The sequence below is a fragment of the Hyperolius riggenbachi genome, chromosome 4 (genome assembly GCF_040937935.1).
Source record: "Hyperolius riggenbachi isolate aHypRig1 chromosome 4, aHypRig1.pri, whole genome shotgun sequence".
NCBI classification, from domain to species: Eukaryota; Metazoa; Chordata; class Amphibia; order Anura; family Hyperoliidae; genus Hyperolius; species Hyperolius riggenbachi.
The window spans coordinates 32,924,918-32,944,201 of record NC_090649.1 but is presented as its reverse complement, the minus strand read 5'-3'; the positions used below and the strand labels follow the sequence as shown (position 1 = coordinate 32,944,201).

Here is a 19,284-nt window from a genome sequence, read left to right as displayed (position 1 = left end):
TATAAATCCTTGTGTTGCCTTGGTCTCTGGTTTATTTTAAAGAGATCTAAGAGGATCTATTAACTCTTTGTAGTCACCAGATAACATTTGGAAAAAGCAGTAAGGGCCCTTTTCCACTAGCGGTGATTGCGATGCTGAATTGCAAATTAGCTAGCAATTTCTAAATCGCTAGGGTTTGCTAAATAACATAGGAATTGCGGTAGGTCTTTTCCACCACTGCAATTCAATTTTTACCAAAGCGCGATTCCGCCTTGGAGCGATTTTTACCACGATTTTGCTAGGGAGCAGGCTGGTGTTGTACTTTATACTGGTTGAACTCGATGGACGTATGTCTTTTTTCAACCAAAATAACTATGTAACTATGCAATCAATAGCAAAAATGGAAAAAAAAATGGGATTTGCTGAATCACAAGAGCTTAGTGCAAGCGCTAGCGATTGCTAGTGGAAAAGGGCCCTAAGTGTCCGCTGGTTGTGTACAGCCGCTTTATCGTGTGCCATGTCACAGCTGCCGATCAGTTACTCCAGTAACGTTACTGGTGCATTTGTTCAATCTGTAGGGTAACTACCAGTGGCGTAGCTAAGGAGCTGTGGGCCCTGGTGCAGGTTTTACATGCCCCCCCCCCCCCCCCAAGAACTTTATACATAACAATTGATACAGCGCACCAAAACTTGCCAAGTACAACCACAGTGTCAGAGGTGCAAGAAGGGGATTGGGAACAGTGTGTTAAGTATTACTACTATTCAAAGCATCTATAGAAGTGATTATTACCAGCACAGGACCAGTAGAGAGCTAATACTGTGATAGAGGGTGGACCCTTCGGGGCCCCTCTGGCCCAAGGGCCCCGGTGCGGTCGCTACCTCTGCACCCCCTATTGCTACGCCACTGGTAACTACAGTAAGTGAGGGAAATAGTGGCGGCCTCTGTATAAACTCAGCTCCTTTGTAAATCCCAAAAATCCTAGAAGGGGGAAACTGATTTTAAAGAGATATGAAGAAAGAACAGCTGATCTTTTAGCCAAAGTCACCGTTTTTACCAGTTCAGACACTCACAATGCTATTGGTGAAAGGAAAGAAAAATCCCAGGGAGAAGAGGCCGAGAAGGGGTCCTCCGACTATGCCAAATATACTCAGCGCAGCCTAGAAAAGAGCAAAGAGAAGAGGACAAGGTTATTCTTTAACTGCTTAATATTTTAGGATGTAGATTCTGCATCCTAATTAGTGCTGCTGTAGGTTTTAGAACCTACATCCTGCATTAAAAACCGCCACCCACTGCCGTGCGTGCACATGATCGTGCATGTTCCCGTGCACAGTCCTGTATTAAAGTGAATAAATACTGCTAGCAAATAGCAACGATCATTCAATAAAGTTAGGCAAAGAAAAAAAGTTTTGCAAGTTTAAAAAAATAAAAAAAACTAATATGTATGTCACGAGGGTATATTGCTGTTAATTTTTTGCAAATAAGGGCTTGTAATTAGTGATATAGTGTAAACTCAATACTGGAAAAAAAAAAAATATGACAACTTTACCTCCAAATTAACTATGGTCACCATACATTGTACTAAGGACATAATTAAAGCATTGTAATAGCAGGGAAAAATGGCCAAATAAAATGAGTGGGTTTTATAAACAGTAGCACATTTTATTTTAAAACTATAATAGCTGAAAAACTGAGAAATAATTCTTAGCAAAATGTACTGTACCACCCACAGAAAGCCTAACTGGTGGTGGAAAAAACAAAACAAAACAAGGTATAGATCATTTTGTTGTTATAAGTAGTGATAACATTATTGGCGATTGAAAGGGAGGAGAGATGAAATGTGAAAATTTCTCTGGTCCATAAGGGAAAAAAACACTTAGTGGTGAACTGGTTAACGTGTACCTGAGGGGGCCACAAGTTCTATTATACTTACCTGGAGCTTCTTCCAGACAACAGTTTAGATCCCCCAGTTTCCTCCTGGTCAGCTTATTTGAACCGCTGCCCCTCCAAGAGCTTGTTGGCTAGACCAGTTGCGAGCTACTGCGGATGTGCGACTCTAGGTGAGCCCCTCCTCTATTGCACCCCCGTTGCTGGGAGTGCTCAGCAAATGGGAAGTTTGTAGCCTCAGGTACATAATACAGAACTTATCCCCCCGTCTCAGGTTTACTTTAAAGAGGAAAAAGTGTAAAAAAAAAAAAAAAAAAAGCGTAAAAAAAAAAAAAAAAAAGTGTAAAAAAAAAAAAAAAGTGTAAAAAAAAAAAAACAAACAAACAAAAAAAAAAAAACAAACAAACAAAAAAACCTCTCATATCGTGGTACAAGCAGGATTGCAGATCAGGGAACTCCAGTGCAGCGCGTTTACCAGCAGAATCACCGAGAGACACAGGATGATACTTCAGGGTAGCCAAGTCTATAGATGGACTGTCCTCTTACGTTAGGAAGCAGCTGAAGATCAAAAGAGCCCTACTAATAAAAGCAGCCAACCTCACTGGGCCGGTAAAGGCTCATACACACATCAGACTATAGTCTTTGGAAAATGAAAGATCACAGACCAATCTTACCACCCTTCATGTAGTATGAGAGCCATACCTACACAGTCTATTCTATGGAGCTGAACTCCCCATCAGACAGAAATCTTTGCAAGATGCTGCACACAAAGATGCTGTACACATGCAACAGATCATTATCTGCAAAAGATCTGTTCCTGCAAAATATCCATTCCTGCAAAATGCATTCATAGTCTATGAGATCTGCAGATCATCATACACACCTTGTTTAACTGACATTCATCTGCAGATCAGATCCACCAGGATGGATTGTCAGATCTGCAGATGAATGTCAGTAAAACAAGGTGTGTATGAGGATCTGCAGATCTCATAGACTATGAATGCATTTTGCAGGAACAGATCTTTTGCAGATACCGATCTGTTGAATGTGTACAGCATCTTTGTGTGCAGCATAATGCAAAGATTTCTGTCTGATGGGGAGTTCAGCTCCATAGAATAGACTGTAGGTATGGCTCTCATACTACATGGAAGGGGGTAAGATTTCTGTCTGATGGGGAGTGCAGCTCCATAGAATAGACTGTGTAGGTGTGGCTCTCACACTACATGGAAGGGGGTAAGATTTCTGTCTGATGGGGAGTGCAGCTCCATAGAATAGACTGTGTAGGTGTGGCTCTCACACTACATGGAAGGGGGTAAGATTTCTGTCTGATGGGGAGTGCAGCTCCATAGAATAGACTGTGTAGGTGTGGCTCTCACACTACATGGAAGGGGGTAAGATTTCTGTCTGATGGGGAGTTCAGCTCCATAGAATAGACTGTGTAGAGTATGGCTCTCATACTACATGAAGGGTGGTAAGATTGGTCTGTGATCTTTCATTTTCAAAAGACTATGGTCTGATGTGTGTATGAGCCTTTAGGCTGCAGAGTCCAGAGAAACTTACCACCTGCAGGGTACTGCAGAGTGACCCATCAGCAGAATAACTTACAGAATGTCACAGGAGCAAGAGAGGATTTACCTGCAAAACAGAACCCATCAGAGAGGAGATGTAGGCCATTCCCAGGCAGACCAAACCATAGCCAAGAGCTGTGAACAGACAGACAGTTAATGACTGCATGGAAGATCAGACAAGGAAGTGATGAGAGGGTGAATGAATTCAGGCCTCTCTGCATAACATTATTCTAGGGTAACATCACCTAAGTTCACCATAAATGTAGGAAACATTTCAGCCCTCCGTACAATACTGAACAATGATGCCAGGTCTAACCGTCAAACATTGTCAAGTTGAAACTGGAAGAAATCACTTGTGGTGATATTGAATATACAAATGCTCTATAAATGGCTGTGATATGCGAAAACTTAAAGCAAAAGTTCAGCCTCCTGTTTTATTAGTGCATTATGTTGCTTAATATTCTGTGACCAAAGAAGGGGCATGACAATGACACCCAGTCTCCAAGCCCCCCCCCCCCCCCCCCAAAGCACCACCCCCACAGGCATATGCTTGTGTGTAGCTGACTGCAGACCTCAGCTACTTCACTCCGTTTCGCTACCTATACTGAGGGGGGGGGGGGGGGGGGGGAACGTCTCTAGCTACCTATAGCATACAGAACAGGGCCTCTCTGGCTACCAATACTTAGGGGGCGGACTCTCTGGCTACCTATATTGGGGAGGGGGGGGGGGTCTGGGGACTCTAGCTACCTATAGCATACAGGACAGGGCCTCTCTGGCTACCTATGCTTGGGGAGGGGGGGGGGGGGGGAGGTTTCTAAGGCCACCTATACTGAAGGCTCCTTCAGCTATCTAGGTGTTGGATGGCACCTCCGGTAACCACGTCACAACAGTGTGCCAAAGTCTGCAGTGGGGGAGGTGGGTCCTTTTTGAAGTTCGCCCTGGGTGCTTTTAAGCCTAGAAACTGCCCTGACCCTCTTTTCTCATGAATCCTCAGTATACTTCCCCCCCCCCCCCCCCCCCCAAAAAAAAAAACACACACGTAGGATTCTTTCTAGATCTCAAGAGTCTAAAAGCGCTGCTTTTTTTTTTAGCACGCTTTTAGACCCCAAAACTGGAAAAAAGAATCATGCTGCTAGAGAGATCGGCAGCAGCCCCAGCACTTACCTCCCTGGGATCCAGCGTTGCAGTTCTCCCTCTGTCCTCCGGGTGGCGCTGTTACCCTGTAGTGAGATCGCGGCTGTTATGACAACAAATGGTGATCTTACCAGGGGGATGTGGAGCCTACATAGACAGGAAGTAGAATGGCTGCTGGTGTCTGGATCCCAGGGGAGGCGAGTTAAACGCCCGCTGATCTTCCGGTGGCTACCATGAGTCAGGCTCGGTGTTGCCGCTCCTGGCTTCTTTTTTCCACCCAGAGTCTGACTTGTGATAACCGGCAAGGAGGATAAACTGCTGCTATTCTCACATGTTTGATTGCAGAGTCCCCAGACTTTTATACTTACCCTCAACAGTATAGAGTACTACCGCATCACGTGTGACTTCATAAGGCCCGGCTCACACGGACGAACGAAAAATTGATCCGTGTGAAAACGCATCCTTGGAACGCATTGGTTTTTAAAAGGCATCAGATTTCCATCAGTGACCTCCGTTCCAGTAGAACATGGTCAATGCGACAGATGCGTCAATCTGGAAAAAGCAATGCAAACCCAAACTTGGGGTCCGTTTGGTGGAACGCACCAAATGGATCCATTCTAACTGAGCCATGTAAACGGATCCTCCTATTGATTAACATAGGTTCCACTCACCTCCATTAGGATCGGTTTAGGGCCAAAGTGAACCGGGGCTTATACATAGTTTCTTTTGCCTCAATTACATGACATGAGCTCCAATCACATTTGCCCATTGTGTGCACCCTTCATGCACGCAGCTGCCACCATCTCCCAGCAGAGGCCAACATGGAAATTCAAAGTCAGAAGTAGAATTATCCGCTACCTGCACATTTACACACGGAGGGCTGGAAGGTTTGTGCGTTTTGGTTACACGGGGGATTATAAAACACTGCCAGGTCATTGAAGTGAGCACTGAGGAGAATGAGAACACAAATGGTGAAAGAAAACAAAATGTGACATCATGCGCCACCAAGAACTCATACCCAGAATCCAATGGGGCATCAGGATACCTCAAACTGTGCGGAGGGGTGAAATGTCCGCAGTAGGCCGGGGACCTGGGCGGGACATGAGAGTTTACCACACAGTTTAGAAAGTATACACTGCTCTTCTCCACAAGATGGGGAAGGGGGGGTGCAGAAATTAGCAGCTGTAATTTTTGCAGCACATTGATGAGAGAAATGGATGGAGTGGCACATAAACACAATACAAGAAAAATACCAACTGTTTTCCTTTACTGCTGACTAGGAAATAGATTTATGTCAAATGCTACAATTCTGATGATGGTTTACAATGAATAAAATATTCTTACCACATGCAAATCTCCGCTAACACGGAGCGGGAATTACATAGAGACAGTCAAAGCTCTTTGTTGCTGCTTCACTAAAGGGCAACTGAAGTGAGAGGGATATGGAGGCTGCCATATTTATTTTCTTTTAAACAATACCAGTTGCCTGGCAGCCCTGCTGATCTATTTGGCTGCAGTAGTGTGAATCATACACCAGGTACAAGCATGCAGCTAATCTTGGCAGATCTGACAAGGTTAGAAACATCTGATATGCTGTATGTATGCAATCCAAGGAGAGTGAAAGGTGTGTGCTTCTGACCAGTTTCACCTGACTTATATACTGGCTGCCTCAAGTCTAATGACTCATTCAAATTTAAACTGACTCTCGTCTAATTAAAATGGCAAAGCGTTGCAAGCTGCAATCGCCTACCAGATAGTGCAGGATCTAAGGCTACCTTCCTGACATTCCTGCAGGAGTTGGCCCACGCAAATTCTTGCATCTCAACAGGGGCGCCGCGTGTAGGCCTCCTTGTACCCCCAGGAAATGAGGGGCAGCGCAAGCACCCCCACAAAGCATCCACCGCCCGGGAGCGCCGCAACTGCCCCCCAAAAGGGGGCGGGGGAGCGAGAACACATGAACGGTGTACTCCCCAGACACGGCCTACGCCCGGAGAGAACCATCCATGCTGCTCCCCCAAAGGATAGATGCCCTATTTGCGTGGGCCAACTCCTGCAGGAATGTCACCTTAGATCCTGCACTATCTGGTAAGCGATTGCAGCTTGCAACGCTTTGCCATTTTAATTAGACGAGAGTCAGTTTAAATTTGAATGAGTCATTAGACTTGAGGCAGCCAGTATATAAGTCAGGTGAAACTGGTCAGAAGCACACACCTTACACTCTCCTTGGATTGCATATGCTGTATGTATGTTCAGGGTCTGTGGCTAAAAGTATCAGAGGCAGAGGATGAGCAGGATGCCAGGCAACTATTGCTTCAGGGCTCGTTTCCACTATCGCGAATCCGCATGCGTCCAACGCATGCGGATTCGCACATGTAATGCAAGTGGATGGGCCTGTTTCCACTGTAGCGTTGTTGAGGTGCGTTTTTTTCAGCGGTAAAAAAACGCACAAAAGAGCCAACGAATTCGCCTGCGAGTGGAATGCATGCGAATCGCCGCTAATGTATTTAATAGGAAATTCGCATGCGGCTATGGTATGCGAATTCGCATAGGTACCAATGTAATTCAAACAGGCAGTGACATGGTTAAATTCGCATATACCCTCACCTATGCGAATTCGCATGCGAATTCGCGGCAAAAAACGCGCAAAAATTCGCATCTGCATGCTATTTCATGGAATTTCAACAGCGGTGGAATCCAGGCGATTCTGCACCGCAATAGTGGAAACGAGCCCTAAAGAGACTTAAAAAAAATTATAAATAAATAAAAATAAATAAAAAGGTCCCCCTGGGGGGGGGGGGGGGGAAACTTATCTCGGGAGGGAGAATCCTCTGGATCCAATCGAGGCTTTCCCAGTCTCCCTCTGTCCCATGGCGATCTTGCTGGGCCCCTCCAAAACCCCAGCCGACAATTTGTCGTGCTGTGGAGCAGACGCAGTAACTCCTGCAATATTTACCTTCCCTGGCTCCAGTATCGGCTGCCCGATGGGCTGCGGCAGAAATAAGACTATCCCAATCGGGTCCGCTCTACTGCGCAGACGACTTGTGCCTGCGCAGACGACTTGTGCCTGCGCAGTAGAGCGGACCCGATTGGAACCGGCTATTTTTGCCTCAGCGCGAGCTGAGAGCCGCTACTGAGCCTGCGCTGGAGCCGAGAAGGTAGATATTTGCATGCCCGCCGTTTGGGGATATCTAGCGAGACCACCGTGGGACGGAGGAGGATGGAGGAAGCCTCGATAGGATCCAGAGGCTTCCCCCTCCCGAGGTAAGTATCCCCCCGGGGCACTTTTTTTTAGGTTACAAGTTCTCTTTAAAAGGAAATAAATATGGCAGCCTCCATATTCCTTTCGCTACAATTGTCCTTTTACCAGCTGCCAGCGAATTGCTAGACGGCTGGTATCGTTGCCAAGTTAAGGCATAACCTCCATGAGTCAGGGGACTGATACAGCAAACTCCGGTAAAGTTGGCAGCCACAGGGAGCGCACATCAATTTTATCCTTACTAGCACAGGGAGAGCACTGGCCACTAAATTGGTAACACAGGTGGCGCTAATGGGTTAACCAAGGCTGTGGAGTCGGAGTTGAGGAGTCGGAGCAATTTTTGGGTACCCGGAGTCGGAGGTTTCAATAAACTGAGGAGTCGGATGATTTTTTTTATCGACTCCACAGCCCTGGGGTTAAAGGGGAACTTCAGCCTAAACAAACATACTGTCATCAAGTTACATTAGTAATGTTAATTAGAATAGTAGTAATCTTACCCACACTGTTTTAAAAGAACAGGCAAATGTTTGTGATCTGCCATCTTTGTCATGGGGGCTGCCATTTTTGTCATGGGGGCTGCCATCTTTGTCATGGGTTAGCCATCTTTTTGGTTGAAAGGAGGTGACAAGGAGCAGGAGACACAGTTCGAACTGTCCTGTGTCCTGATAACCCCTCCCAGCTGCATGCACTAGGCTTCAAATGTCAAATTCAAAATATAAATTTTTTGCACCAAAACAGCAGAACGAGAACAAAATCAGAAATCCCATCATGCTTTGCACAGCATCAGGGGAAAAAAGCCCGGGCAGTTTTCTTCTGTGCAGCTAAAAAATGAGGCTTGTATAAGAGAAACAAAGTTCTGATGCTGTGAAACTTAAATGAACACAAAGCCTTTTCAGTGCTGCTGAGTCGATTTTTAGTCCGGAGGTTCACTTTAACGGCTTCCCCTGTGCTAGCTCCAGTAACATTGCCATGTGCAGGGAGCGCACAGCCAGTTTTTACCACCTCAGCGCCAAGATTCATTAGGATCCTTTTACACTGGCCACATTTCTGGATCGCCGTGATCTACTGATCACAAGGGCACCGTGTTAACATGGTAATCCTGGCAGCCTTCCTCTAGCAGTGTGCTTCAATATTCTCAGAAAAACGCTACATGCTGCATTTTTCCTGCGTTTGATAACGGTTTTATTTATTTTGCATTCCCGTTTCGAATCGTGGTAGTAAATGTGCTCGGAGTAAATAAAAATTGTGATAGCATCACAGCAGGTTTGTGAGGTGGATCATTATTTTAGGTGTAAACACCCCTGCATCAGTCAACATAAACTCACTGCCCATACAGTTCTATGGGCCTGTTCACAGTACTGCGTTGTAACTGATCGCGTTATTCTAACTCACTGCCTGCAGGCTTTGTATTAAAAATCGTAAAAAGGTTTTGAGGAGCGCTAGAGACTAGTGGAAGTGAACTGTCTGATCTTAACGAGACTTCCCCCCATCCTCCTCCGACCCTCCGTTCAATTACCAGACCCCTGAATAGCGGCAATGTAAATATTTACCCACCGCACTAGCGGCTCTCCATGCAGGTTAAGGAGGAAATAGCCGAACCCAATTGTATCCGCTCTACAGCGCAGGCGCAAAGGACTGATGCCTGCGCAGTAGAGTGGATACAATCGGGTTCGGCTATTTCCGCTTACCCCAATTAAGAGCCACTAGTGCGCCTGTGCTGGACCGCAGAGAGGTACGTCTATCATCCCTAGTCAAGCTTGTCGGGGAAGCCAGCACTGGATTCCTCTAAGCTTCAGTTGTCGGGGAAGCCAGCACTGGATTCCTCTAAGCTTCAGAGGTCAGGCAAGCCAGCGCTGGATTCCTCTAAGCTTCAGAGGTCGGGGAAGCCAGCACTGGATTCCTCTAAGCTTCAGAGGTCAGGCAAGCCAGCATTGGATTCCTCTAAGCTTCAGAGGTCGGGGAAGCCAGCACTGGATTCCTCTAAGCTTCAGAGGTCAGGCAAGCCAGCACTGGATTCCTCTAAGCTTTAGAGGTCAGGCAAGCCAGCACTGGATTCCTCTAAGCTTCAGAGGTCGGGGAAGCCAGCACTGGATTCCTCTAAGCTTCAAAGGTCGGGGAAGCCAGCACTGGATTCCTCTAAGCTTCAGAGGTCGGGGAAGCCAGCACTGGATTCCTCTAAGCTTCAGAGGTCAGGCAAGCCAGCACTGGATTCCTCTAAGCTTCAGAGGTCAGGCAAGCCAGCACTGGATTCCTCTAAGCTTCAGAGGTCGGGGAAGCCAGCACTGGATTCCTCTAAGCTTCAGAGGTCGGGGAAGCCTCATTGGGACCCTGAAGTATCCCCCAGAGGGTTTTTCTTTTTGGCTACAGGGTCTCTTTAAGGTATACACTTCTCTGTGTGCAGCAGCGCATGGCTGAAAGTGTAAACAAAATAAAAAAATACAAAACAGACCCATTGGTCCAAATAGGCCTTATCACACTCGCTGCTGCAGCGCACCACGTACACACATTTTCATGTCCATCTCTCCTGTACATGTGAAAGATGATTACTTAAAGGACAACTGTAGTGAGAGGAACATGGAGGCTGCCATATTTATTTCCGTTTAAGCAACACCAATTGCCTGGCTATCCTGCGGTTCCTCCGCCTCTAATGCTTTTAGCCATAGCACCTGAACAAGAATGCAGCAGATCAGGTGACATTACGGTCAAATCTGACAAGATTAGCTGCATGCTTGTTTCTGGTGTGATTCAGGCACTACTGCAACCAAATAGATCAGGAGGACAGCCAGGCAACTGGTACTGTTTAAAATAAATTAAATACCGCAGCCTCCATATCCCTCTCGCTTCAGTTGTCCTTTAAGTGATGGTGACTAACATAATTTAAATCAGGTTTAAATGTATTTACAGAACAGACATTGAAAGGGAGTACAGATACATATACTATACATACTGAGGGTAGCAGAGATCTGCACACACTGCAGCTAGTTCACTATCAGTCCAGGCAAAGAGTAACAGTTCATAGTGTATATACTGGGAATAGCAGAGCTCAGCACACACTGCAGCTGGTTTATTATCAGTACAGGCACAGAATACCAGTCCATACTGTGCAGGAACCCCTCCCTCCCCCCGGGGACATGCTTCACCATACTCACCAAGGAATTTAGACAGCAGTGTGGCCTGTGACTCTGAGAGGTTGGGAAAGTGCGGCTTGATTAAATCCTCCATGGTGACTGTCGCCAGAGAATTAAACGCAGAGGAGATCGTACTGCGGGAAGATAGACGGCATTATTGATCTGTTAGAGCAGATTTCAAGACACTTACAAGTCCATCCTAAGCAAAGTTCTATCCTGCTCCCTGACTCCCCTACATAACATCAAGGAAGGCCCTGCAACGCCCAACACAGTCACCAAATCCCCAGTGATGGCAACATGCAATGCGCTGCATTGGCATGGGGAGGGGCCTGCCGCTCAACCATTTGCTATTTCTTACAAAATGGAGGTGTGGCCAAGAGACAGGGGTAGCATCAGGACAGCGGAATCTCAACATAGGTGATTGGGGGATCCAGATGGTCGACACCCCCAAGAGAATTCAAGCATTTAAAAATCAGAGAGATATGCCACTTACTTCCAAGGAGATTTGCATTAACAACTCTGCAATCACCTAAGACCAATTGGCGGCCGCAGAGTGGCTCCCCCAGGACCGCCTAATGCTGATCGACGTCAAGTCCTGTGGGCGGAGATTTGCGGGGGTCACACGTGCGCACCTCTGCCCTGATATCAGCCTGCTAGCTAGCGATCGCGGCTTGCAGGCTGTCAGAGTATTGAAAAAAAGAAAAAAAAAAAAAAACACACACACACGTTTGTTTTGGTTGTACAGTGCTGTGATCTCGGGGGGGGGAAGATGCTTTAAGCCTGTGGTCCTCGAGCAGTTAAACATTTGGCATAAAACCACCACATTTCGTGGGTCCCACAAACCTCTTCATCAGGTAAGTCTACTCCTGCCCGCCCACCTTACTTCATGTAGTAAGATACGTGTGCTGACTTATCAAATATACAAACTGTGGATGGGCTGACTAAGCTTACAGAGCATACAAAAATCACAGACAGGCAGAATTCCTTTATTGCATGCAGTATTCTCAGTCATAGAGGCATGGACCACCCATTCGTACACCTACCTGAGGGCTCCACTGAACAGGCAAGCAACAAACAGGCCCGGCAGGCCTGGATAGTCCCCCAGAATGTCCATAACAAAATATAGCACCATCTGAAAGTACAGACAAACAAGTAAAAAAAAAAAAAAAGAGGCCTCATCTACAAGTATGATCAATTTGGGGAATAGGAGCACAACAAACCTGAAGACTATGCCTTCTCTACAATATGTGGGAAACAAAACGGATATGGGAGAAAAGCCTTAAAGAGGAACTCCAGCCTAAACACACATACTGTCATTAAGCTACATTAGTTGTGCTAATTAAAATAGATAGGTAATATAATCTCTTATCCACCCTGTTTTAAAAGAACAGGCAAATGTTTGATTTCATGATGGCAGCCATCTTTTTGGTTGAAAGGAGGTGACAGGGAGCATGAGACACAGTTCCAACTGTCCTGTGTCCTGATCACCCCTCCCAGTTGCTAGGCAACGTGAACAACATAGGAAATCCCATCATGCTTTGCACAGCATCAGGGAAAACCGCCCGGGCAGATTTCTTTGATGGGGCGGAGCTTAGCTAAAAATGCAGCTAAAAATGATGCTTTGGTAAGAAAAACAAAGTTCTGATGCTGTGAAACTGTTAAAGAAAAACCAAGCCTTTTCAGTTCTGCTGAGTAGATTATTAGTCCGGAGGTTCACTTTAAGGTGTACCTAAGGATAAAATAAGTTAATATATACTTACATGTAACTTTCATCAGCCCCTTGTAGCCTCCATGCACCGGGAAAAACCGGTTCCCTGCAGCGTCTTACTTTCATTCCTATGTGCGGCCCTGGACCGCGTATCTCCTAATCGCGTATGCCCAGTACGAAAAAAATTCTACTGTGCATGCACAGAACGCTCCAGTCCATGGGAGCGTGATAGAGTAAGCGCATGGCCACGCATGAGCAGGGGCCCGTCGACTCGCCAGTCGGCCAAAAGAGAATCGCTGCGGGGGACTGGAGGGACACTTCGTGACAACGCAGGCACATGACAGCTGCAGGGGGATGGTAGAAGCCCGAGGTAAGTTAAACCAGTTTTGTATTGCAGTTAAGGTTCCCTTTAGAGCAAACCTGAACTCACAACGTCCTCTCTGCTCTAAAAGATAAACAACATAACCTCAAAAGAAAAAGATTTCTTTGTTAAAGCGGATACAAATACTAAACAAATCTGCACTGTTTCTACTTGAGCTTATCTGCCGTCTCTGCCATAGGCAGTCAGGTGACACTGGAGAGATCAAATTACAACTTGTGATTAGACACAAATGAGGGGGAATGACAACAGGCTAAACTCTCTAAATACACACAGCGTGCATTACTCTATATCAGTGATGGCTAACCTTGGCACTCCAGCTGTGACAAAACTACAAAACCCATCATGCCTCTGCCTCCCCGAGTTATGCTTCGAGCTGTCAGCGTATTGCAATGCCTCATGGGACTTGTAGTTCCACCACAGCTGGAGTGCCAAGGTTAGCCATCACTGCTCTATATTTTCCTTCTTTCCTTTGCAGGTCTACTTTAAAGGGAAGGTCCAAGCAAAATAAAAAATACAACATCCACTTGTCTGGGGCTTCCTGCAGTCCCTGGCTGCCGTCCTGTGCCCTCGCCGCAGCTCTGGTGAAGCAGACCTCGCCAGGTTGGCTTCCTGCGTGCTCCACGGCGTGGGTCACGTGGTGTTTTTTTTTGTGCGTTTTTTTTATTGCTTGGATGTTTCCCTTATATTCAAGTTTATACGGTATATCCTTCCTACTAAAAACCCACGGAATGTGCAAGTTACATAGGAGGTCCACTTTCCTTCAGATCCAGGTTTTCCTACATCTCCTCCACCTGATCACGACTACAGAGACGCCTGCAGGACTCACCTGATCCGGGACAGCGATGATCTCCGGGTTGCCGATTTCATTCTGCTGATAATAGGCGTACATGACCAGGCCTGTCAGACACCCCATGCCCAAGACCAGCTGCTGGCAGGGAAACACAGCATAGCAGGACCTGGGAAGACACAACCAATCCATTACATTCCCTCATGGGCATGACTCACAAAGCTTTGTCACCCGTTTTCCTATGTTTCCACCTTATCAAAGTTACATTTTTAAGCCCGCAAAGATCAAAAATATAATATCATTAAGATAAGAAAGTAATATTGAAATTAAGTTAATCAGGAACAACTAAAGGTGCGTACACACATGCGACTATAGTCGTTTGTAACGATCGTTCCCCGATCTTTACCAACGACGATCGTTACAAAAAACGAACCAACGACTATTAAGGCAAACGACGAACGAGGCAAATCGCTACAAAACAAAGTTCTGTCTTGGCGGATTTTTACCACCGACGATCGTTAGCAAAAGTGGTACATCGTTGGAAACGATCGTTCGTACCAGGCTGGACATGCGCATTTCACTTTTTCTCCAAGGAACTTTACAATTTTATGCGCAGGCGCATTAAGTGCTTTTACGTGGTGTAACGTTCGTTCTAACGATGTGATCGTTACACACTTTTTACAACTAACTTTACTTCGGTCGTTCTTTCGTCAATTAAAAGATCGTTCGTCGTTGACAACGAACGATCGTTGTCGCATGTGTGTACGTAGCATTACTGCGAGTGATTATTTTGCTTGCAAATGTATTTTTATCAATTATGTGATAAAGAAGTCATTTATGAGAAGTTTTGTGCATAGAGCCCAAAGTCTCCTGTACAATCCATATTGTTAGGAAGAGCTCGCCAAAACTACTCAAGCAGCCGTACGAGCAAAGGGGTTCTAAAGAGCACCACCAAAAACACTGACAGATAGATGCAAAATGTGCATCTGGAAATACAATCATATTGGGCTAAGAGAAAGAACCAGAGAAGGTTGCTCCAGATTACGAATATCAACAAATATTTTATTTCAGACTGACAGGCTCAGGCTCCGTAAGGACCAGAGGTGCTCCTTACAGGGTTAAGCTACTGCAGGACTGTTCATAGACTGATTGCTGTCACAACTTCCCTTCACTCACTTACTAGCATCCATCAGGGAAGGAAATGAGGAAACACCTTCAAGGACAGAGGATAGGAAGACTATCTTTTAAAGAGGCAGCAGCATTAGATCTATGGTTATATTTTTATGGTTGTGCTCGTTTTGTCTGTGTAAGGAAAGTACGAGGACACCAAAAACAATAAAACTTGACAGAGCCCCCTAACACTTCTTCTCTCCCTGCTGCTGCATAATGTCAGGTTCCACATCCCAAAAGCTTACTGGAAAGTTACCAGGCTTCATCCATAATGGCTCCTAAACTGTGGTGGGCCCAATACAGACTAGGATTGTGGTGAGGTTCCATCAGAAAACTATCAGAGACAGAGGCAGGGATTCGGGCTGCCGACGTTACCCCCGGGCCTGCCGACGCTACACCCGGGCCTGCCGACGCTACCCCCGGGCCTGCCGACGCTACACTCCGGCCTGCCGACGCTACACCCCGGCCTGCCGACGCTACCCCCGGGGCTGCCGTAGGGCAACTAGCTGAGGGACAGTTGGGGAGATCCATTGCATAAAAGGTGGTCACTAATAATACAATTTAGCAATTGCTCATATGATACATTGGGAATCATTGTTCAAGACCACTAACTGATGAAAATCTTACCAATCCGATTGTATTAATGAATTAGTTCTGATTTTTGGATCGATCCCATCAATCTGATTGTATTAGTTAGGGGATGTTTGTCCATTCATGGCCCTGAATGATCATTTCCGATTGACCATACAAATGATCAGAAACGATCATGTGGTGAATTGTATTGTTAGTGGCCACTTTAACACTCATGAAGTGGTTTGTAAGCCCAGTAACAAAACATTATTCCAGATAAATAACTGCATGTGCTGCCCGACCTCATTCGTGTCATTTCACAATGTCCCATCACTCCGGAAATCTGAAAATCCCCAATGAGCAGACCTAGAAATACAAATCTATAATACAGAAGCCAAGCACTCCCTCCCCCATCACTAGTGAGATGCCTCCTCACTCATCTCTCCAATGATTGGCTGGATGGACGGCAACACTTCCCTTTATCTTGGCGAAGTCCCACGGGGATTTCTAAAGTATCTAAGTTCTGTAAATGTAGGGGCTTTTGAAAAACAAGTTAAAGGAAATCTGAAGTGAAAATAAACGTATGATATAATGATTTGTATGTGTAGTACAGCTAAGAAATAGCACATTAGTATCACAGATATGAGTCTCATTGGTTCCAGTTCAAGAAGTGTTAAGAAACTTCACTTGTTTTCTATGCAAAAGAGCTTCCCGGAGCTCTCAGACTAATTTAGTCAGAAAGCAGTGCTATTTTCTGAAGCACTTATCTCCACCTGTCTCTCACGGTTTCTTTGTTTAAAGGAGAACTGTAGCGAGAGGTATATGGAGGCTGTCATATTGACTTCCTTTTAAGCAATACCAATTGCCTGGCTGCCCTGCTGATCTACTGCCTCTAATGCTTTTAGCCATTGCCCCTGAACAAGCATGCAGCAGATCAGTTGTTCCTGACATTATTGTCAGATCTGACAAGATGAGCTGCATGCTTGTTTCTGGTGTGATTCTGCAGGCAGATAACTCAGCAGGGCTGCCAGGTAACTGGTATTGATTAAAAGGAAATCAATATGGCAGCCTCCATATACCTCTCATTACAGTTCTCCTTTAAGGTTTTTCTGCCAAGAAGGTCAAATGGTCATTAGCTCTGCTCTGTTTCATCATTTAAAATACAGTGTGTGGTTTGTAAACTGCAAATATGACAGATTAATGCAACGTAAAAGCTATATGACTGAAAATATACATGAGACTTCTTTGCTACTAATGTTCCATTGTTTATCCGTACTACACATACAATTCATTATATCAGAAGCTTTTTTTCCTCTGAATTGTACCAATAAGAGAGTCACGCGGCGGTACTCACAGGACGGCCTCCCTCTCTGTGCGGGAACTGAGGTAGCGCTGCACCTGGGCCTGGTTCACCCCGTACAGGGACAACATGAGGAAGATGCCTCCGATGCCCAGGGACCAGATGGAATGACGGGTGTACGGATCAGGGTTGAAACTGCAACAAGAAAATGACAGGATACTGGTGGGAAACAGATTCAATTCCAGAAAAAGACAACACACTTTAAACCTTCATGCAAAATTATCATAGAGGCCACACAAGGTTACATGATGAGAGAGAGGTGCATGTACAGTGACAAGCACACACATAACTAGGCCGATTTCTTTTTTTAATTTCTCTGTCTGAAAGAGTTAAAGTGGATCCGAGAAACTTTTACTCCTTGCATAATTGTGTTTCTTACATACAGTTTATAGGGCATTCCTCAAGCCAAATACTTTTTTTGTTTTGTTTTAATACTCTAATTCCCTATAAACTAAACAAGCCTCACCCACAGGTTTTCACAGTGCCTTGGCATTTTAGGACAGTAACAAGGGCTTATGGGAGCTCAGTCTGGGCAGGGGGAGGGGAAGGTGTTACTAGCTAGACATTTCAGAGGCAGAGGGGAGCAGGGAGGAGGAGAGGGGAATGAGTTTACACACAGGCAAGCTGATAGCATCTCCAGCTCTCAGCCTGTGACAATGTGACAGACAGAACATGGCTGCCCTCATTGTTTCACAGGAATAAATCAAACTGTTGAAGCTGTTTGCAGCTAGATTTGCTGTGTAAACTATCTAAACTTTAGACAAGTTACTTGTTAGAGTTAGTTTTTCATCTCGGATCCACTTTAAACAGGTATGAAAGTGACCATTTCTGTCTGGGTCATACTATCATAACCCTCACTGATAAGGCATTAGGGCTCGTTTCCATTATTGCAGCACAGGAACCCTGCGTCAGCGCGATCGACACCCCCCAGATTACCTGACAGGGTTAAATATGTCACCGCCTGTGATACATTTTAGAATATGGGAGAGGAAATATTTCACAGTGAGCAAACAGCTTAGTTTATAAATAAATATTGAAGGGGAAAAAAGGAAGGAAGAGGAGGGAGAAGGAGGAATTTATTACATTATTTTCACTACAATTCCTCTTTTAAAGGGACTCCGAGCTCAGCCAAACAATGAAAGTTGTACTCACCTGGGGCTTTCTCCAGCCCAGTGCTGGTCGGGAGGTCCCACGACGGCGTCCTGGCTCCTCGCATGCGCGTTTAAAGTGCGTATGCGCCGTACTGCCATGCCGGCCGTTATGATGACGCGAGGCGGCCAGCGAGTGACGTCAGCCGCGTCATACGCGGAAGGAACAGCCCGACACTCGGCCGAGTGTCGCCCGGGCTGCAGCCGGTCAGCCATTCCGGAGCGGGGACATGGAGAGGAGCCAGGACGCCGTCGTGGGACCTCCCGACCAGCACTGGGCTGGAGAAAGCCCCTGGTGAGTACAACTTTCATTGTTTGGCTGAGCTCGGAGTCCCTTTAAGTAGAACAGTCACCGGTGTTGCTGATGCACCTGCATGTAGAAGAGGCACGTGTAGTTCCCTGCTATGTGCTGCACTCATGCGATGTGACAGCTAGGTGGCAGTGTGGCTGCAGTAATCACCAAAGAGGAGATAAAGGGATGACTGTCTGTAATGAATTGTTACAATATGTGGCAACTACTACAACCCCGGGCAATGCTGCTAGATGGCCTTTGATAATCTGCTGTTGGCACGTTACAGTCACTCCCATTCACTTACTTTACCCCTGAGATTTTATTACTATCAACCGCGATCTGCCAGACGTTCTGGATGCCGCCCACCTTGGCGGTGCCAACTATGATGACAGCGAGCTGTCCAGCGAACATCACCAGGGTCTGAATCACGTCAGTCCAGATGACTGCCTTCAGCCCTCCCTGATGGGAAGAAAAAGAAAGAAGTCAATCAAAGGATGGAACTATAGATATATAGTATAAATACTAAATAATAATAATAATAATAATAATAATAATAGAGACCGAAGCAGAACGACACACAAAACGAAACCAAAAACACCAAACGAGATAGCCCAATTAAAACAGAAATCGGTACTTATCCGTTAGCCGGGCGCATCCTCTAGGTGGCGACAAAACTCCACCAGAGTTGCATCTTTCCCTACTATCCATGTCAGCCTGGAGGGGGAATAGTAATTAGCGCCACCTGCCGGATGCGCCCGGCTAACGGATAAGTACCCAGAAATCTTTATAAAAGGCTTGGATCCACTACACCAGGGCTTCCCGAACCGGATTCAGGCAATTAACTTTCTCCTGTGTTTTCTCCTAGGTGAGATGTGTACAACTTGTCATTAAAATGCCTTTTAAACCACCTGCAAGCA

At 45.9% G+C, this 19,284-nt stretch overlaps 1 protein-coding gene across 2 annotated transcripts in view; it reads right to left on the bottom strand.

Moving 5' to 3' along the window:
- Positions 1–19,284, bottom strand: part of SLC5A6 (solute carrier family 5 member 6) — a 102,734-nt gene that overhangs the window by 19,267 nt on the left and 64,183 nt on the right. For both annotated transcript variants that reach the window (XM_068279931.1, XM_068279933.1), the window contains exons 6-12: positions 18,672–18,826; positions 16,922–17,062; positions 13,867–13,996; positions 11,994–12,082; positions 10,972–11,084; positions 3,500–3,567; positions 1,051–1,137 (exon numbers count right to left, since the gene is read on the bottom strand). In XM_068279931.1, coding sequence (XP_068136032.1) covers positions 1,051–1,137; positions 3,500–3,567; positions 10,972–11,084; positions 11,994–12,082; positions 13,867–13,996; positions 16,922–17,062; positions 18,672–18,826 — 783 coding nt within the window. The remainder of the gene's footprint in view (positions 1–1,050; positions 1,138–3,499; positions 3,568–10,971; positions 11,085–11,993; positions 12,083–13,866; positions 13,997–16,921; positions 17,063–18,671; positions 18,827–19,284) is intronic.